Here is a 22913-nt window from a genome sequence, read left to right on the forward strand (position 1 = left end):
AGTTTTGAAGGAAAAGGCAGTACACTTGCACAAAAAAGTCAAAAGCGCCATGGAATTCATTATTTAGGTGTCTGCAGCGAGAAATTGTCAGCAGATCAAAATGCTGCAAGCAAAATTTCCCAAACTTTTTTAAACATTATACAGAAGGAAAATCTTACTCCTGAACAAATTTACAATTTGGATGAAACATGCATAAATTTTAAGCTTCTTCCAACAAAAACGCTGGGAGCACTACAAGAAACATTCACTACTGGTTTTAAAATGAATAAACAGAGAATCACTGTCGCCCTTTGTACAAATGCTGCTGAGAGTCACAAACTGTCCCTTTTCGTTGTAGGAAAGTCAACCAAACCAAGAGCATTTAAAAATTTAAATTTCAACGCTCTATCAGTTTACTGCAAAGCCTAGAGGTCAGCTTGGATAGATTCTTTACTATTTGAAGAATGGTTTTCAATTGAATTCGTTCTAGAAGTTAAGGCACATTTGATGTGTTTGAAATTACTGCTCAAGGCTGTTCTTGTCCTTGACAACGCTCCAATGCATCCCATCATCTTATCTTCTGATGACATCAAGGTGGTGTTTTTACCACCTGGCATTACATCTTTGGTGCAACCTATGGATCAAGGTGTGATAGTCTGAAAAGGCGTTACAGAAGAAAACTTTTCAGAAATTCTTAAGAAGACAGTCAATGAAGAAATGGAACTCACTGAGGCCCTTAAAAAAATTAACATCAAGGATGTGATTTACATGTTGGCATCTGCTTTTGAAGAAATGCCATCATCAGTGTTTGTGAGAGCATGGAGAAAAATTAACGGCAAACTGCAATCTGGACAAAGAGCTGTGCACAGATGATCTGACAGACTACGACAACATTACTCTGCTTAACGATTTGAAAAAATTATCAAAGTCCAAAGACCTGGAAGAAAGAAACATCAATAAATGGCTTGTAGGCGATAACGTTCTAGAGAATGAAACGTTAACAGACAATGAAATTATTGAAGTAGTTAGTCAAGGAGAAATGGAGGAAGATGAAGAACCAGAGAACCCAGAAGCTATAAGCTGAGATAAAAATGACAAAATAATCAGTCATCCGGAAGGAAAGAAAGTGCTTTAAACTACAATAAGATATATCGAACAGCAAGATAATTCATCTGCCATTGATATAATTCTTATGAAAAAGTGGCATGATTTTTTATCTAAGTAAAAGTTTAATAAACATTTATATACTACATACTGTATATATATTTTTAATTTAATTTACAACCTATAAATGGTATTTTGAATGTGTTCTCGGATTAACTGGTCATTTGTTTATCCAGCCTGTGGTCTGGTCCCATAGGGGCCGGTTAATTGGGAGTCTACTGCGCGCATGCACACAAACAAAATGTACAAATACATTTGATTTTTTTCCCCTGTGATTAATAGAAGTGAAAAGCAAATATAGTTATCTTCTTATAATTAATTAATAAGAGTATAACTTTATACAACAATTAATAAATAGTTTCATGCTCTCTAAATTGTTGAGTTTAATTACTACATCATAATAATTATTACCATTCTCCTGTATACTCTCTCTCTCTCTCTCTTTTTTTTTTTTTTTTTTTTTTTTTTTTTTTTTTTTGTTCTCTATATATATGTATCTCTTCACACGCAACACCATGTTCACAATCTTACATTGAAAACTGCATGGACTGTCGAAAGACAACAATACTGCATGAAAACTACATTTAACATATGAATTTATTTTTTCTGTACAAATTTTCCACACAACTATGTTCACAAGTCTTACATGCAAAGCTGCATGGACTGTTGAAAGACAACAATACTGCATGAAAACTACATTTAATATATGACTTTCTTTTTTCCATACAAATTGTATGGGGTAAAAAAAAAAAAATAAAATAATTTCTAGATTTCTATTTGTCCGATTTTAATGAAATTTGGAATGGCTCAACAAATCTTTATAGAACAACTAAATATAATGTTTCATTAAAATCCATCCAATGGGAGTTGAATTGTGGTAAACCTGCAGAAAGGACATGGACAATTGGTGCATATATGTATGTGAACATACCTAAAAAGTTTTATTTCATTATGATTTTTATTATTTGATTACTTTTAATTTAGATAAGCTTTATATCATAATTTGCTATTTAATACACTGCAGCCTCAGAAGAGAGCAAGGTACCATTCGATGATAATAATGAACCTTCAGATGATAGTAATAACCCTGCTGCCCATTTTCCAAATCATTCATGTAGCCTTAGTTCATAAAAAATATTCTCACATTTTTTTCTATGCAATCTGTTTCTCTTATACCATTTGTACTCTTGCATAAAATGATTAAGGCCCTTCACACAACATTTGAGGGGCACCCTAGTCGCGGAAGAGAATAGTCGATGGATTTTTGGCTGCTGTAAAGGGAGAAGTATTTTTAATTTTTACCGTATTCTTCATGGGCTGTGTTAAGGTAACTAAGAGTAGAAACAGGTGCATGTATACTTGCATGTACCAATGCTAGGAGTATAGTTAATAAATTTGGTGAGCTTGAAGTGCTAGTCAAGACATCAAAGGCAGATATTGTTGGGGGATATCAGAGACGTGGTGTCACACAGACATAGAAGTACATAATTGGAATTTGGGGAGTACATGTGTACAGGAAGGGAAGAGGGGGGTTATGTTGTTAGTTAAGAAACAAATAAAATCTAAGGAAGTGCATTCAATTGATGTTGGTGGACGTTGCAATGTTGAGTCTGTTTGGTGCGACATACCAAACAGACTCATATTGGGAAAGAGAAAAATGAGAGTAAGTGTGTGTTATAGACCTAATGAATCCGATGAGTATAATGAGCATTTGTGTAGAGAAATAGAGAGGGCAGTAAATCAGAACATCTTATTATGTGGGATTTTAACTTTCCACATATTGAGTGGAACTTGTAGATTGGTCACTCACACACTAGTAAGGCTTTTGTGGATTTACTGGATGACTGTTTTCTACAGCAACATGTTCGAGAGGCAACCAGAGGGAGTAATACGTTTGATCTGATTATCAACAGTGATTATTCATACATTAAGAATTTGCAGATAAAGAAACCTTTGGGTGAAAGTGATCACAATGTACTAATGTGGGAATTACCTAGAGATGTAACTACCATCAAGGCTAAAGGAAAGGGCTTTTGCTTTTGTAAAGGTGACTACAGGGGTCTCAGACAGTTTTCAAATTCTGTACAGTGGGATCAACTGATGATGTTACCAACGTTGAATTCTAAATGGGAAGCCTTCAGGGATTTAATTCCAGAGGCTGCTTTTCACTACTAAGAAATACTGTTAAGGGTTTAGGCCTAAATGGATGTCAGATGAACTAATGAGGCTCGTGGCAGAGAAGAAAAATGTATGGGATGCATATAAAGTATCAGGTAACACAGAAGCCCACGATAAATATAAACTAGTCTGTAATCAAGTCACAAAGGAGGTTAGGCAGATTACGAGAAATCCTTGGCAAAGGATGCAAAGAAAAACAGCAAAGAGTTCTTTGCTTATGTAAACTCTAGAAGGAAAGGGATGAATCAGATTGGTCATTGTTGAAGTGGGATTTATTGACGCAAGGGCTGCTATGGCCAAAATGCGCCTATAACTTAAGATTGTTGGTCAATATATAAAAGGAATTGTTCTAGAAGTGACTGTATACGTTTATCATTTTTAGATATTTAAACAGTTCTGATAGATTGGCATCATCTCGAAGTATATGAGCTAGTTGCAAGGGTTTTTGTGAGTTGATTAAAGATCTGAAACATTAAATTCTAGTTGAATCATAGTGTGCACATTCAATAATAATATGTTTCACTGTAAGAATGGAACTACAATGCGAGCAGAGAGGAGGCTCTTCTCCTAGCAGTAAAAAAAAAAAAAAAAAAAAGATGCGTTAGGTGCGTATGACCAATTCGTGCTCTTGCAAGCACGACCTCTTCGTGCCTGGTTAATCGGGAACTAGATCTCCGTAGCTGTGGGTTTTGTTTTATTTCAAGAAGTTTGTTTGATATCTGATTATGCCACTTTCCAGACCACATCTCTGTACATATCCTCTGTTTGACTGGCTTGTAATCAGAAAAAGGAACTGGGATGGGATCGAAGCAAGCTGCTCCATCTGCACACTCGTTTCCTGGAATTCCAATGTGGCTGGGTATCCAGCAGAACTTGACAATCAGCTTATTTTTATTGAGGTGACATAACTGTGATCTGATTTGTGTGAGAAGTGGATGGGAATTTTGTGGTTTTTCCTGTAGGGCATTCATTGCACTTAAAGAGTGTGTATATTATGACCTGGGTATTTAGAAGATCATTAAGGAGATTTAGAGCCATTTTGATTGCATATAATTTGGCAGCAAATACACTGCATTCACATGGTAATTGCACAGAAACAATGGATGTAGGACTGATTACTGCAACTCCCATGGATATCTCAGTTTTGGATCCGTTTGTGTATATCTGAAGACTGTGAGCATTGGTCAATGCATGGTCCGCATGTAACTGTCTAAGATTGTGGTTTGATAGGGAGTGTTTTCCACACTGTAGAAAATAGTTATTGCAAAGAGGTATATACATTGCCCATGGTGCTTGTATTACATCTGCATAGTTAAGGAGCAATACTTTTCTTCTAAGATGTAGTGGAGGTTCGTTGGCATCTATATACAAACTTTGCACTGGGGATGTCTTAAAGGCTCCAAAAACAATCCTAAGAGCACTATGCTGGACTGGATTGAGCCGGGCTAGCATTGTATTACGCGTAGAGTCATAAACTGGTGCTCCATAATCTAGACGAGATCTTATTAAAGTACGATATAAGTGTAAGAGTGTGAAGTGATCGGCTCCCCATGTCAAAGAAGAGATAACTTTGAGAATATTCATCTTCCTCATGCATTGAGAAACTCTCATTTGCATTATATGCACCTGAAAGGTAAGTTTAGTGTCCAGTACTAAATCCAAGAACTGGATATTGTTGCTAAGTGGTATTGGTTGGGCTCCTAACCTTAGCTCAGGATCTGGATGAAGCTGTCGCCTTTTACAAAAGTGAATGGCAGTTGTTTTTGTTCTGGAGAGGCAATAGCCATTGTGGGATGCCCATGACTCTATTTTTGTTTATTGAGAGTTGCAGTTGGTGTTCAATGGAGCACATATTTAGTGAATGGCAGGATATTGTAAGGTTGTCTGCATATAGATGTGTCGACATTAAGCGGAATATTATCTGTTGCATTGTTCAGCCTAACAGCAAAGAGCGTTGCACTAAGAACTGATCTTTGTGGGACCCCTTCTTCCCAAACAACTTTTTGGGACAGTGTATTGCAGTAATGCACCTGAAATGTTCTATTTTGGAGAAAGCTCTGTATGATTAGTGGTAGCTAGCCCCGAAGTCCTATGGCATAGAGTTTTTGAAGAATGCCATAGCGCCAGGTTGTATCAAAGGCGTTTTCAATGTCCAGGCAGACCATGACGAGATGTTCTCTACGGACAAAAGCATTCCGTATGTTGGATTCTGCCTTGATCATAAGGTCAAGAGTTGACCGATTTTTCCTAAAGCCGTACTGATTCTTGTCCATTACCGAATAAGATTCTAGAAACCAGACTAATCGAGCATGAATCATTTTTTCCATTATCTTACCAATGCAACTGCTGAGACACATACTGGCCGATAGTTTTGTGGATCTGACTGATTCTTTCCAAGTTTAGGAAAGGCTGACTGATTCTTTCCAAGTTTAGAATTGGGAGATCAAAATTGAGAGTAGGAGTGTGCTATAGGCCTAATGACTCTGATGAGTATAATAAGGAACTGTACAGGGAAATAGAGTGGGCCAGTAAATCAGAGAGTCTTATAATGGGAGATTTTAATTTCCCAGATATTGACTGGAATTTGGGGGCTGGTTACTCACACACTAGCAGGGCTTTTGTGGATTTATTGGATGATTGTTTTCTGCATCAGCATGTTCGGGAGGCAACTAGAGGGAGTAATACTCTTGATTTGATTATCAGCAGTGATTCTTCATGCATTGAGAATCTGCAGATAAATGAGCCACTGGGTGGCAGTGATCACAGTGTGCTGAAGTGGGATTTACTCAAAGAGGTAACTACCATTAGGGGTAAAGGGAAGGGTTATTGCTTCCGTAAAGGCGACTACGATGGACTGAGACAGTATTTAAATTCTATACAGTGGGACCAACTGATGATGTTACCAACAGCAAATTCAAAATGGGAAGCATTCAAAGAACTTATCTTGGAAGCTACTAGGCTTTACATACCAACTAAGAAATATTGTTCAAGGTTTAGGCCAAAATGGATGACAGATGAACTAATGAGGCATATGGCAGAGAAGAAAAATGCATGGGATACATACAAATTAACACATGACACAGAAGCCTATGATAGATACAAGTTGATATGCAACCAAGTTACAAAGGAGGTTAGGCAGGCGAAGGCAGATTACGAGAAATCCTTGGCAAGGGATGCAAAGAAAAACAGCAAAGAATTCTTTACTTATGTAAACTCTAGAAGGAAGGGGATGAATCAGATTGGTCCACTTGATATTGATGGGTCAACTGTTGATGATCCTGCTCAGGTAGCTAACAAACTAAATGAATATTTTGCATCGACATTCACACATGAGGAGTTATTCAGCGAGGGGAATGCCAGAGGTGTATTCAACTCTAGCAGTAAGCTACAGAATCTTGAAATAACTGGGAGTAAAGTGGAGGAGAAACTGTTGAAGATAAACACAAGAAAGGCACCCGGGGTGGATGGGATCTATCCAGTTATATTAAAGGAGGCAGCAAAGGAAGTAAGCCCTTAGCCATAATTATGAGAGCTTCCTTGGACTCAGGGGAGGTACCCATAGACTGGAAATGTGCAAATGTGACCCCAATTCACAAAGGAGGATCAAAGGCTGACACAAGTAATTATAGACCTGTGAGCCTAACTTCTGTTCCAGGAAAAGTAATGGAGGCACTGGTTAAAGACGCACTGCAGGATCATTTAGACAAGACTTCAGTTATAGCTCAGACACAGCATGGTTTTGTTAAGGGGAAGTCTTGCCTGACCAATTTGATTGGATACTATGATGCAGTCACAAAAGAACTGGATGCAGGGAATAACTTTGATATTATATAGTTGGATCTTAGAAAGGCTTTTGATACTGTTGCACATGGAAGACTGCTGCACAAATTGGAGCAGTGTGGCATTGGAGGCAAATTGCTGCTATGGATAAAGGGGTGGTTGAGGGGGAGAAGACAGAGAGTGGTAATCAATGGACACTGCTCATCGTGGACTGATGTTATTAGTGTAGTCCCTCAGGGCTCAGTGTTGGGTCCATTATTGTTTTCTGTATTTATAAATGATATTGATGATGGTATATCGGGCTTAATGTCCAAGTTTGCAGACGATACAAAGGTTGGCAGGGTTGTCAAGGACACTACTGACACTATGCTGCTGCAACAGGATCTGGAAAGGTTGAGCAGATGGGCTGAGAGGTGGCAAATGAAGTTTAACATTGACAAATGTAAAGTACTACACATGGGAAACAGCAACCCCAGAGCAATGTATCAACTCTGTGGGACTACACTGACAGTGGTAGAGAATGAAAGGGACTTGGGGGTGGTTGTGCAGGCAGATATGAAGTTCTCTGAGCAGTGCAGACGGGCTGCAAGAGTAGCTCATGGTGTCTTGTCAATGATATACAGGAATTTTTCCAGCAGGGATAAGGAGGTGATTATTCCATTGTATAAGGCGATGGTCAGGCCACACCTAGAGTACTGTATACAGGTCTGGAGGCCTCATTTCAAGAAGGATGTAGAGCTGCTGGAACGAGTACAGAGAAGGGCAACAAGATTAGTGTATGGAACAAAGGGGTGCTCTTACAAAGAAAGGCTTAAGTTTTGCAAATTACAGTGTCTGGAGACTAGGCACCAGCGAGGTGATCTGATAGAGGTGTATAAAGCCTTGAATGGTTTAAGCATGCTCAATGCTGATGGGATTCTTCCTCTAGCTCAGAAAAATCACCTAAGAGGGCATAAATTCAAATTGAGGAAAGACAGATGTAGGATAGACGTGCGGAAATTTGCCTTTAGCCAGCGGGTGGTTGGTTGGTGGAACAGACTTCCATCCCTTGTGGTGGAGGTTGATAGCCAGATAAGTTTAAGGCTCAGCTGGACAGGTATTTTGAACGAACAGAGGGGTGAAGTGGAAGTGGGTTTTTTTTTTTTTTTTTTTTTTTTTGGCTGATGCTGTATAAGCTTGCTTTCTTGCATCAAATGCCTCTACTAATGCTAATGCTAAGGCTAGGACTATTGAGTGGTGCCAAGAACGAGGGAAGTAACCTTCTGAGAACAGCCAGTTGAAATATGCCAGTAGTGAATTCAGAGCTTGATTGTTTAGATGTTTAAGCATCATGTAGTATATTCCATCAGGCTCTGGTGGAGTATTCGCTGACCGGTTTAGGGAGCTCTCTAGTTCCAGTAATGTAAAAGGTTGGTTATATGAGAGAGATGCCTTTGTATGAAAGTTCAGTTTATACTTTTCTGCATTGGCTTTATGCTGTTTGAAGGCAGGCTCATATGCTGACACGGCTGATATTTGAGAAAAACATTCTGCGAGGGCATTTGCAATATCCACTGAAGAGGAAAACTCTTTACCCTTCCAGTTTAGAATAGGCATTAGTTCTGGGAGGTATTTTCCATTTAGTTTCTTTATTTTATTCCATATTTTTCTACTTTCAGTATTTTTAGTGATGGTAGAAGTAAACCGGATCCAAAAGTCTTTTTTTTTTTTTTTTTTTGCTTTTTTCTGCACGTAATGTGCCTTGGCTTTGAGTTTCTTAAAATTAACTAGGTTGTAAGTTGTTGGGTGCTTGCGAAAAAGATTCCATGCCTTATTCTGTTCTTTTTTAGCATCACGGCAATCACCATGTTGTTGGCCTATCTATGTGGACCGATTGTGACTTTGGGTATGGAACTGATTGCAGCTGTTATTATCTGTGTAGTAATATGGTCGGTAACATCATCAATAGGCTGGTTTTTAATAACTTGATCATCAAAGGAAATTGCATTGGTGAACTTGTTCCAATCTACTTTGGAGAATTTCCATTTTATGGGACTGATTATATATGTGAGGTTCTGTTTGTTTGCAATCTACAAATAATCGGGTAATGGTTGCTGTTCAGTGGGTTATTTGAGACTGACCACTGAATGATTGGGAACAATTTTGGGGAACATATTGATAAGTCTATGGCAGTAGATACTCCGGTGAGAAAGTGGATATAGGTGTCAGCACTAGTATTTAATAATGTGAGATTCTGGTTATCAATAAATGTTTCAATGAGTTTTCCTCTTTTGTCTATCTGGGGAGATCCCCCACATAGGGTGGTGCCCATTGAAATCTCCTAGCAGAATAAAAGGAGATGGAAATTGCTTTATAAGTTCCTCCAGCTCTTTCACAGTGAATTATTTGTTTGGGGAAGGTACAGTGAGACTACAGTTAACATAACACTCAGATCAATTCATACTGCTACAGCCTCTAATGTGGTCTGCAGCGGAATCTGTTTTGTAGGAACCTTGTTGTCGACAATTATGGCTACGCCTCCTCTTGCTGAAATAGTATTGTTTCTGTCCTGTTGATAGATACTATAGTTTTTGATTACTGGAGTCACTTGTGGGGTTAGATTGGTTTCTTGCAGGCATAGGATAACTGGACTATATTGTTTGATTAGTTCATAAATATTAAAAATATTGCTTCGTAGAACTCTACAGTTCCACTGTATAATGTTGTGCATTATTTAATTTTAGAAGTAGTGTATGGTTCTGTCTGTTTTTTATATCCTGCCTATTTGCCTCGATCTAGTTTCATCTTTTCTTTTTTTGGAAAAGTGGGGTCCAATTTCCATATCATCTTCTGCATGTAGATCTGGTATTGGCTCATTCTGTAGTGTACAAGAATCAATATTCATATTTGCTGAGCATGGTTGGTCTGAACTGTTTGGGGGGGTGATGCCTTTAATTTTGCAGTTTCTGGTAGGGTATCAGAAGCAGTTGGGGGGGGACTGTTAGCGGGGTATTGCTAGCAGAAGTTACTTTACATTGTTCTGTAGGTGACTGTTGTGGGGATGACAGCACTGATCGAGCCCAATCAGCAATTGAAATGGATGGTTGTACTGTTACTGCCGTTTGTGTTGCTGATGACTGGTATTTTTTGGTTGCTGCAGCATATGTGATTTTTGGCATATTGAGCATAACTTGCTTCCTAGCTTCCTGATAGGTGATCTTTTGTTCGACTTTGTACTTCTGGATCCTTTTGCCTACTCTCCAGAGTTTGCAATTTTTTGAATACTCTGGATGCTGGTAGGAATCACTTTGCAATTTGGGCATTGTGGCTTTACTGCAGTGCAGTTAGTTTGTGCATGATCTTTGGAGCCACAGTTCAGGCATGTAGTGTCCCCTCGACATACTGTTTGCGAGTGTCCAAATTTTTGACACTTAAAACATCTGATTCGGTTGGGAATATATGGACATACTTGGCAATTTAGGTATCTGGCTTTCACACATGATGGTAAGGTAGGTGTAGCGAATGTTAGAATAATGTTTCTAGTTGGAACAAGTTCACCATCCTTTTTAATCACTATTCGTTTTGCCTGGACGACTTTTTGCTCTTTTAGTTCTTTGACTATCTCATTTTCAGCGACTTTCATCAGGTCCCACTCAGCTATTACTCCTTTGGAACTATTTAGTGTAGCATGAGGGGTGACCTGTATAGGAATTCCTCCAAAATTTGACATAGTAGAGCCTGGAATCAGATTGGACCACTTAACATAGATGGGTTGACTATTGATGATCACTGCTAGGGTAGCTGATAAACTGAATGAGTATTTTGCATCTACATTCACACATGAGGAGTTATTCAATGATGGGAGTGCCAGAGTTTATCAAACTCTAACAGGGAGCTAAGTGATTTTGCAATAACTGAGAGCAAAGTTGAGGAGAAATTGTTGAAGTTAAACATAAAAAAGGCACCCGGGGTGGACAGGATCTACCCAGTTAAATTAAAGGAGGCAGCAAAGAAAGTACGCAAATTCTTAGCCATAATTATGAGAGCTTCCTTAGACTCAGGGGAGGTCCCCATGGACTGGAGGTGTGCGAATGTATCACCAATTCACAAAGGGGGTTCAAAAGGTGACACAAGTAACTATAGACCTGTTAGTTTAACTTGTGTTCCGGGGAAAATAATGGAATCACTGGTTAAAGAAGCATTGCAGGATCATCTAGACAAGAATGCAGTAAATAAGACACAGAATAGGTTTGTTAAAGGAAGGTCTTGCCTGACCAATTTGATTGGATACTATGTGGTCACAAAGGAACTGAATGCCAAAAATAATTTTTATATCATATACTTGGATTTTAGGAATGCTTTTGATACTGTTGCACATGGAAGACTGTTGTACAAATTGGAGAGGTAAGGCATTAAGGATAAGTTGCTACAATGGATAAAGGGATGGCTGAGTGGGAGATGACAGAGACTGCTCTTCGTGGACAAATGTTATTAGTGGAGTTCCACAGGGTTCGGTGTTGGGCCCATTGTTGTTTTGTATATTTATCAATAATACTGATGAAGGTATATATCAGGTTTAATGTCCAAGTCTGCAGGTGATACAAAGGTTGGCAGGATTGTTAATGGCAGTAAAGGAAGTATGCTACTCCAACTGGATCTTGGGCAAATGGGCTGAGAAGTGGCAACTGAAGTTTAACATTGACAAAAGCAAAGTACTGCATATGGGTAGCAATAACTGAAGAGAAATGTACCAACTGTGTAGTACTACGCTCAGGGAAGTGGAAAGTGAAAAAGACCATGGGGGGTAATTGTGCAGTCAAATATGAAGTTTGCTGAGAAGTGCAGATGGGCTGCCAGGGCAGATCATGGAGTCTTGTCAATGGTATATAGGAATTTTGCTAGCAGGGACAGGGAGGTGATTATCCTGTTATACAAGGCAATGGTCAGGCCTCCTACATCCTTCCTAAAATGAGGCCTTCGGACCTGTGTACAGGTCCGAAGGCCTCATTTTAGGAAGGATGTAGAGTTGCTAGAATGTACAAAGAGGGGCAACAAAATTGGTGAGGGGAACAAAGGGGTACTATTACCAAGAAAGGCTTAAGTTCTGCAATTTACAGTGTCTGGAGAGTGGGCACCTGTAAGGTGATCTGATTGAGTTGATTAAGACCTTGATGGGTTGAGCAAGCTGAATGCTGATAGGATTCTTGCTCAGATTAAGAACCTGAGGGGGAACAGATTCAAATTCAGGAAAGACAGTTATAGAATAGATGTGCGGAAATTTGCCTTTAGCCAGCGAATAGTTGATTGGTTGAACAGACTTTCATCTTTTGTTGTGGAAGTTGATAGCCTAAATAAATTTAAGGCTGAGCTGGACAGGCATTTGGAATGAATGGAGAGGTGAAATGGGAGCATTTTTTTTTTTGCTGATGCTGCATAAGCTTGCTTTCTTACATCATATGCCTCTACTAATGCTAATGCTAACATATTTTAGAACTTTTATTTTATATATACAGGGTGTCTCAAAAATATTGGTACAAACGTTTAGGGGAGGTAGGTAACATCTAAAGGAATGTGAATCGCATAGGAACCCATAACCGGAAACGTCACGGGAAAGTAGTAGCAGAGGCACAAGAAGCAGAGGTAGGCGCCTCCGTAGCCAGGTGGGAAGGAGCAGCAGTGCGTAGCACACCCTTCTTGATTAGACCGGGGTTCGAGCCCGTCACCACCAAATACGGAACATGCGGAAAGGTCAGGGAATGACCACCTCACCGGAGCAATATGGCCTTAGTTGCTAATGCTCCTAAAAAACCAAATAACAACAACAACAACAAGCAGCAGAAATGACACAAGACAGTACTTGGTGGCAAACATTTATATTGACTTAATATTAACAATGGAGTACGAGATGGATGCATTTCATGATGTTACAACAGATGCCCAAAGGTTCCACCACGAGACGCAATGCATGCGTGACACCGACGCAGCATGGATGGGCGGACACGGTCAAACACACCCGGAGTTTCTTTGGCAGTAGCAGCAGCACAGACGAGGCTTGCCACGAGATCCATTTCCGTCTCTACAGTCGATTCATACACGATAGATTTGAGGGTCCCCACAGAAAGAAATCAAGGCTCGATAAATCAGGTGAGCGTGGGGGGCCAGACAACGGGTCCATCATGGCCAATCCATCGATGCCCAAAACACCTGTTCAAATGGTCACGAACACACCTTCCATAATGGGCAGGTGCCACGTCATGTTGAAACCAAATGTTGCATCTCACATTTGCTGGAACATCGTCAAGTAGCCCTGATAGAACTTGTTCAAGAAAGATCCGATATTTAGCGGAGTTCATGCGAGATAGTAACAGGTATGGGCCGACTAAGCAGTCACCAACAATACCTGCCCAAACATTTATTGCGAAGCGATGTTGTGCCGCATGCGAGTGCACACCGTGTGGGCCCTCTGCTAATCCATACACTAGGTGGGTGCATGTGTGCCAGCTCACAGTTCGTATATCGATGCATGCCCTTTGTGCGGCGACTAATGCTTGAATGAGTAAACCTTGAATGAGATGTTACCTACCTCCCCTAAACGTTTGTACCAATATTTTTGAGACACCCTGTATATATTTTATATAAATTACATAAAATAAATAAATTTTTCTGTAAGACTGGTTATTCACCTGATTCTCTATTTAGAGATTCTTGAGAGCCCCTGTCATCAGCTGGAAAAAAATAAAAAATAAAAAAAAAAATTGAATTAATTAGAAAATCTGAGCATATATGATCACATTCTGATTATATTTAATACCACATATGCTTATATGGAGAAATAAACGCACAGATTTTCAATATAAAAATAAAAATTATAAGCCAATAAATCACCAGAGACCAATTCATGTAAATTAGCCGTAGTTCAGAAAAAACCAGCCTTTTCTTGTTTATGGATAACAGGAAGCATAAGTGAAAAGTTGTCACACTGGCCAAAACTGGCAATACTATAGTTATCACCAAATTCATCTCCTGTGTGATGGTAGAAGTGGGGGGGGGGGGGATGTAAGCAACAGCCGTTATCAATCCACTGCAGAATGGAAGCCTCCTCAACAGTTCATGTTGAGGGAAACAAACCATAATCTGCCACGCTGGTCCAGTGCAGATTGGCAGTTTGATCGTATTTATCAGTTGGGATTTGAATCCCCAGTCTACTCAAAAGTGTGTGCTACTGCACTCCCACTCCCGACCACTCAGCTACAAAGCTTATGCCTCTGTAGGTAGCAGACAGTTGGTCTTCTAAATCAACTGCTATTTATTTCAAATAGCTGCTGGATATAATGCTCGGAAATGATCGCCATTAAGTAAGGTTGTGTATAGTGCTCACAACAGCAGAAAGATTCCTGTTTTAAAATCTGAAACCACATTTCAATGGTTTTCAAGTTTCAAAAAGGAATGACTTCTATCATGGCAATAGGACATGAATTAAGAACTTCTTTACAAAAACAAACTGATATTGAATTCTCTATCCAGAATTTGATTAATGAGATAAGCAACCTCATGTGCATCATTCCAAAACATTTATGGAAGATTTAAACATGTAATTCATTGCCATCAATTGAGTCTCATCTGCTGACTGAGGAACAAAAGCCAAACTGGATCAGTGTGCATGAATGGACATTCATGAAAGACTTAAGAGACCCACAATCAATTTCTAAGGTCAATAAAGTAATGAAATGAGTTTACTGGTATGGCATAACCTTGAAACAAAGCAAGAGTCTCCACAATACAAGAGTCAAATCACCACACACGCAAAACAAAACAAGTTTTTTTCAATGAAGAGTGTCCAAATTTTTTTTATTACTACCCCAACAATGATGGAAATTACATTAGGAATTTATTCCACAAGGCAAACTGTAAATCAACATTTCTGTAAAGATGTTCTACAATATCTGCATAAGACGTGTGACAGAAATATCTTGAGGAAATGACACACTAGAGATTGATTTTCTATCATAATGAAGCTATTGCTTTCACAGTGTAAGAATATCTTGTCAAGGATCACAACTGTTGTCCTCCATAGTCTACATTACTTAGCACATTCTGTGACTTTTTTTTTTGTTTTCACACAACTCAGGTATACTGAGGAGAAGGAAACTGAAGATATTACCACAATGCAAGGACAATTTCAGACTTTGCAACAGTAGCACAATTACTGGATTCACTGTTTCAGATTGCAATGGAAATTTTCTAGTGATGACAGCATAGAATAGCCAAAAATAAGCAATCTGAAAACCTTTTAGTGTTTTGAGCTGTTCCTGTTCTCTTCTTATGCATGGAATAAAAAGAAACAGTAGAAAGAATTAAAAAGATACAGCATATGAATAAAGGTGGTATTTGGCTGCTTTTTTTTTTTTTTTTTTTTTTTTGCAAAATTGTAAGTTCTGTCAAATAAGGACTTTTCCATTATCCAAAATAAGTTTTGCATCATACAAGCCAATGTCTATGTACAGTTTACTGTTATCACATTGAAGTAAAGTGTGTATATAGCAGCAGCAAAGTTCATTAATTTGCCCCTTCCCATTAGGAGTGAATACTATTAAAGAGACATTCACCCATGTTCAACAAAATACTTTTCAATAAAGAATAATCAGTATGTGCAGCCTCAATTTTCTCAGAATACATCTGTATCAAAGTTTAGAGTTACTTTTCTGGGTATCTGAAGAGTTATTTGAAGAAAAAGTTTAACTATTTTATATTTAACTTCCTTGGCAGTTTAGTGATTTCTGTCAATAATGCTCTTTATAAAGCCCAATGTATTTTCACATGTTTCAAAGTTAGGGTTAAAGTCTGACAAATGGAGCTACATTTTTGATGGTAAAACTCATTTATATTATTTATGAATCCACAGAGGGCCTTTTACAGCAGGCTCAGACTGTTCAATAAGGAATATTAACAGAGTGCAAAAGAATTGTGAATGTTTATGAACGTGTGCTAATTAATGACAACTCTTTTAAAAAAAAAAAAAAAAAAAAAGGCTCAAACAGAATACATCATGATATACAGAGACTTATGCAAATGTTAGTCCTAACAGAAATTGGTTTTACCAAGGAAAAAATATTGTAGGATTGGGAACAATTATAAATCTTATCTATTCAGCCACGTGAGTAGCGAACATTGAAATTTTAAAAGAACAGCTTAACCATATCATCACACACCAAAAAAATTAACCTATCAGATCAGAATTTCAGTTAAAATAATGATGCAGTTTTAAATGAACCTTCATGTGCTTTTGTTACTGGTCATGGAATTTGGAACTGCAGATTCTTAATCTGCAGTTCTTGAAAGACTTTCCAATGATTCTTTTGCTGCAAAAGAATAGGTGTAGGTATGTCTGCCAAAAGCAAAAGTTGGTGATGCAGGCAAATGGTATCATCTTTTAACCACTTGCCTATATCTGGTACGTGCACCATGTGCTTTGATGGAGGTATTTTTTTTTTATGCAAATTAATGCTCAGCTACATTAACCATTATTATGTGATTTGCCTGTAAAATGATGTTTATGACACACACACACACACAAACAGGATTACTTTTCACTGGCTGTCTCTATTTTCAGCATTTCAATAATAGCCACATGCACTTTTTTTTTTTCACAAATGCATTAGGGAAATATTTCTTTAACTGGTGTATTTTTGCTTTTTATCATTTGATTATTATGAATTATGAGGGGGGGGGTATCAAAAAGTTCATACCCTGACCTAGATAAAACATCAGTACGAAGATGCCATTTTTAATATAAGTTGTCTACATATTTAATAACTAACATGTGAAATTTCATTCCAGTAGGTGATCGTACACCAGAGGTGGAGCACAGAATCTGAGGAAGGATATTATGATTGACAAAGTGGGGTATCGAGTAGTGATCAAGTTAATGCATTTGCAGGGCAAGAAAGCTCGGGAAATTTACAAAGCAATGAAAGCCGAGTATGGGCAGAATTGTAAATCCTATAACACTGTAAAAAAGTGGAAACAGAAGTTCCAGCGTGGTCAGACAAGTGTCTTTGACGAGCCAAGAGAAGGAAGGCCATCAACATTCACAGATAGTGTGACAATTCGTTTCATCGTAAATGCAGCGGGAATTAATTATTGGTCTGCCCACAGCATTTTACATGACCATCTCCACATGTCTAAGTCTCCACATGATGAGTTCCAAGATTGCTGATGCTTTTGCAGAAGCAATGTCGAGTGCAGTGTTCTCGCCAACTGTTGGATTTGTGTAATGCTTTGAACTACTGCAGCACCCACCCTATTCTCTTGACATATCACTGCCAGACTTCTTGTTTCGAGAAATGAAGAAACCATTGTGTGGATAGTGCTTTGATTCGTCTCAGGAATTCAATGAAATGGAATCGTAGTTTCAGGAAAAGGAGTGCGAACTTCTATGATCAAGGCAACTGATCCATAGATGGCAGAAATCTGTTACTATACATGGAGAGTACATAGAAAAGGATTAAAATTCCTGTGAAGTTTCACCTTTCTAGGGCTATTATTTCCAGGTAAGGGTACAAACTTTTTGATACCTCCTCATATAACAGATAAGTAACATTTTAAGCTTTTCTTCCCTAAGTAATTATTCCAGATGCATTTATATTATGAATTTTTATAATAAAAATGGAAAACAGTAGCTATTCAGCAATAAAATTTTTTATTTTATGGAATTAAGTCCTGTACTGAGAACCCATTTTTTCTATGGGAAATATAGTAAAAGTATTTTACAAAATGTATTATTTTATTGTATAATTATAAATTACATGTCAACTGTTTATATACATGCAAATGTGAACAATCTTCACACAAAATATAACTCATATAATCACAACAGAAGTTATCTATTGTGAAAAGATATATAAAGTATCTATTCACAATTGATATTTCTATTGTGAAGATTTCCATTCAAAGTAGAAGTATCAACCATCTTGTTTCAACATGATGGTTGATACAAGAGTTGAAAGACAAGTAAACCTGTCAGAGTGCCCATCCCCCAAATTGTAAATTTCATTCGGACTGCAAAAAGGTTTAAATAGGTAACTTGCAAAATCAATTATGGCCATTTTTTTTTAAGTTGGTAGATCAAGATAAAAATATCCAGCAGTATGCTCTCATATCACTCATAAGGTAAATCTTTTTATCAGACTATAAACAGAAGAGTTCTAAACACAGATTCACCTAAATTCAAGTGGAAACCATCTTGTTTGAAGATGGTTCAAGATAGAAGTATCTGAATGAGATAGTGAATTCCCCCCTGCAAACCAACTTCCAAAGAGTTGCAATTTTAGGTAGAACTGAAATGTAAATACACGAGTTCTGAACAGTGGTGGCATTTATACTGAATGGTAGCCATTCTGTTTCAAAATGGCAGATAGATATTGAACAGCTCCCACCAGTGCTCTATTATCCTACGTGCATGGTAAAATTTGGTTGTGATCAGGCTGTAAACAGAAATATTATCAGAGCATGGGCACATACACACAAAGAAGTTTTAGAAAAGTAGAATAAAATGGCAATTTCTGGAGATTTTTTTGAAACAGAAGCTCAATTGTTAAGTTGTTAAGAACACAAAATATTGCTACTATTGGATATGTTGGTACTAATGATACTAAGCACAGGCAGTCTTAGTACCATTCTGCACAGGCAGTCTTAGTACCACCCTTAATACCATTCTGCTCCAATTTGTACAATAGTCTTCCATGTGCAACAGTGTCAAAAGCTTTCCTGAAATCCAAATATATGATATCAAAATTATTTTTTGCATCCAGTTCCTTTGTAACCACATCATAATAACCAATGAAATTTGTCAGACAAGACTTTCCCTTAATAAACCCATGCTGTGTCTGCATTATTGCTGCAGTCTTGTCTAGATGATCCTGCAATGCATCTTTAACCAGCGACTCCATTATTTTACCCGGAACAGAAGTTAAACTAACTGGTCTATAATTACTCGTGTCACCCTTCGATCCCCCTTTGTGAATTGGGGATACATTTGCACATGTCCAGTCTGTGGGAACCTCCCCTGAGTCCAAGGTGCTCTCATAATTATGGCTAAGGGTTTGCTTAGTTGCTTTGCCACCTTCTTTAATATAACTGGATAGATCTCATCCACCCCAGGTGCTTTTCTTATGTTTAACTTCAACAATTTCTCCTCCACTTTGCTCTGAGTTATTGCAAAATCATTAAGTACCCTGCTACAATTTGATAACCTTCTGCCATTTTCAAACCTTAATAATTCCTCATGTTTGAATGTAGATGCAAAATACTCATTCAGTTTGTTTGCTATCTGAGCAGGATCATTAACAGTCGAACCATCGATGTCAAGTGGACCAATCAGATTCATCCCCTTTCTTTTAGAGTTTATATAAGTAAAGAAATCCTTGCTGTTTTTCTTAGCATCTTTTGCCAAGGATTTCTCTTAATCTCCTTCGCCTGCCTAACCTCCTTTGTGACCTGATTACAGACTAGCTTATATCTGCCATAGGCTTCTGAGTCACTTGATAATTTATATGCATCCCATGCATTTTTCTTCTCTGTTACGAGTCTCATTAGTTCATTTGATAACCATTTAGGCCTAACCTCGAATAATATTTCTTAATAGGTATGAAACTTTTAGTAGCATCCACGATTAATTCCTTGAATGCTTCCCACTTAGAATTTACTGTTGGTAACATCGTCAGTTGATCCCACTGTACAGAATTTAAAAACTGTCGAAGAGCACTGTACTCACCTTTACGGAAACAAAAACCCTTTCCTTTACCCCTGATGGTAATTAAATCTAAGTAAATCCCACATCAGTACACTGTGATCACTGCCACCTAGTGGTTCCTTTATCTGCAAATTCTTAATACATGAATGATCACTGCTGATAACCAGATCAAGAGTATTACTCTCTCTCTCTCTCTCTCTCTCTCTGGTTGCCTCTCGAACATGCTGCTGCAGAAAACAATCATCCAATAAATCCACAAAAGTCTGACTAGTGTGTGAGTGACCAACCCACACGTTCCAGTCAATATCTGGGAAGTTAAAATCCCCCATTATAAGACATTATGATTTACTAGCCCACTCTATTTCTCTGTACAACTATTCATTGTACTCATTCGAGTCTTTAGGCCTATAACACACTCCTACTCTTATTTTTGCTTTCGCAGTGCTTATGTCACACCAAACTGACTCAACAGTGTACTGTTCATCTATATCAACTGGGTGCACTTATTTTGATTTTATGTTTTTCTTAATTAACAGCATAACACCTCCTCCCTTCCTCTCCTGTCTATCCTTTCTGTACACGTTGTACTTCCCAAATTCCAGTTCTGGATTCCTTATATCTGGGTGACACCACATCTCTGCTATCCCAACAATATCCACCTTTGATGTCTTGACCAACACTTCAAATTCATCAAATTTATTTACTATACTTCTAGCATTGGTATACATGCAAGCATACAAGCACCTATTCGTATTCCTAGTTACCCTAACACATCCCATATATCCACCTATTTCACGACCACTGCCATCATTGGGATATAGGGATATACTACACCAAAGCTTTTTTATCTGGGACTGATATAATCAGAAAATTCTAGCAATGGTTTTCTTCATGGTTCATTTAAAAAAAAAAACCTAATTCACCACAATCCAGAGCCCTTTTTTGGAATAAAATTAATAAAACATCAAGTAAGCATTATGATAAAATATTTATATATTTTTTTATTACTATAAAGTTACTTATGATGTATTATAGATCACAAAGCAATGTACATTCAGTCTAAACATACAATCTATTTTTAAATGTCATGGATCTAATTAAGAACACTTAGGAAAATGCAAATTTAAAATAATTACCACTAGCAACACCTGCTATGTAAAAGTTTGTGATTTAGACACTCCATTTGGCTCATGATAACTGAATATTGTATTGAAATATGGGCTCAAAATGGCAGAAACTTTAAGAAACAGAATGCTCTTAAGGATTTAACTGCTTTCTGCTCTGTGGAGAGCAGAAAGCAGTTAAAGCATATTCATCCTGAGCTCTGTTGTAGTTATATGAATTTCATCTCCTAAAGTTCAACCCATCCAAGAAAAATAGGCTTCTATAGTTTATGCTGGGATTGCAGCTACATGTACTGATTAGGAGAATGAGTAAATAGTTAGTTGGAATTAATGATACAATACTCTACTACAAGAATAACTATTTTTTTTCCCTTAATAAAAGATGACTCAATTTTGTTTGTTTTGCTTGTCCTATATATAAATTTTGTTGGAAACAAATTATGTATTTCTGTTCTCCCCCCCCCCCACCAGTTTTCTCTCTTTGGCCAGTGAAAATATACCTCCCTCATTCACTGCACTGATTCCTTTCAGGGCCTCATATACCTCTATCAGGTCTCCCACGGGATGTCTAGTTGATAATCTTGTCAGTACACACTTTCTAAGCTATTCTTCATAGGAACATCAATTGGCACTCTCTCACCAATCTGACTGCCCTTCTCTGAACCTTTCTAAAAGTTCAATGTCCTTCTTCAAGTATGGCCTTCAAGAGCAGAAGACAATAATCTAATTACAGTCTCACCATAGTCTTATACAAAGTGGTAAAAACATCATTTTCACAACCAGCAAAAGTCATATATAGCATGGACAAGTCACCTTGTGCATTCTTAACCACCTGTTTATGCTTCAAGAAAAATTTTGTCTAGCTGAATCTTTTTTTTAATCCACTGAGTCTTTTTTTTAAATCCTGGACCACATTTAACTCCATTTTTCCAAAATTGTAACACCTGGATTTCTGTTCCCAAATGCAAAACCTTATAATTAGATGCATTAAACTTCAGGTGCCATTTTTCAGACCACATGTGCAACAGAACTAAGTCATTCTGAACTAAAAGGACCTGGTTCTGGTCATTAACCACCTTTCTTATCTTTAAATCATCACTAAATTTTGACAATCTTCTCTATACCCCCCCCCCAAACACAACCATTAAAAAAGGCAAGAAAGAGAAGAGGCCCCAACACTGATCCCCGAAGGACTCCATTTGCTACACCATAAGGCAGAGGTTCCCAAACTTTCTCGGTTCATGGCACCCTTAGTGTCTCAGTAATTTTTTCACAGCACCTCTAGGCCAAAAGAAATACCTAACAGTTGCATTTATTAAGTAGTTAGGTCCAAACAACTTCATAAGTATTTATATTTGTAAAATAAAAAGAGAAGTTTACCTCAATATAGTACGTAGAACACTTCCGTATGATACTCTCCAGAAATTAAAACAAAAAACTTACATTAGAGTAACAAATAATTTAAAAAATAATTAAAAATCAATTTAACGCAATTAAAAATAAGAAAATTAATTAAAAGAATTTAACAAAAAAATTGCAAACCATTTTCCTTCCTGAAGCTGACAATGCTTTTAAACCGTATGTCGTGATCACAGGAATGAAAATTACCGAATAGGGGTGAGTATTAAACTTAAATAGGGATTATTTAAGTTTAAGACAAATAATCCCTATTAAGCTGCTGTCTGATATTCCCTATGAATCTGTTAAGCTGTTTGTGCCACTGTAAGTGGCAACAGCTTAACAGATTCTTTAAAGATACCAAATTTAAAATTATGGCCAGGCCAATACAGAAATTACACACTATACTGAACAATCGCTCAGTCCTTTCCTCGTTTGCAAAACACAAATTAATGACCTAGTATATAACAACATTTCTTGTGGTGATTGCGACTCGTCTTACCAGGGTTCAACGCGTTTTCCTTTGAATATTAGTGTTAATCAACATGCGGCCTCAGTTC

The 22913-nt window shown here is 37.7% G+C and overlaps 1 protein-coding gene across 17 annotated transcripts in view; it reads right to left on the bottom strand.

Annotated features, from left to right (window-relative positions):
* Positions 1–22913, bottom strand: part of RhoGAPp190 (Rho GTPase-activating protein 190) — a 744591-nt gene that overhangs the window by 235392 nt on the left and 486286 nt on the right. For 16 of the 17 annotated variants that reach the window (XM_090374412.1, XM_090374402.1, XM_090374411.1 and 13 more), the window contains one exon: positions 13764–13805. The exons of the other annotated variant lie outside the window; for it this stretch is intronic. In XM_090374412.1, coding sequence (XP_090230538.1) covers positions 13764–13805 — 42 coding nt within the window. The remainder of the gene's footprint in view (positions 1–13763; positions 13806–22913) is intronic. 17 annotated transcript variants of the gene reach the window in all.

This window comes from Mastigoproctus giganteus, chromosome 5, assembly GCF_048544385.1.
Source record: "Mastigoproctus giganteus isolate SK-2022 chromosome 5, ASM4854438v1, whole genome shotgun sequence".
NCBI classification, from domain to species: Eukaryota; Metazoa; Arthropoda; class Arachnida; order Uropygi; family Thelyphonidae; genus Mastigoproctus; species Mastigoproctus giganteus.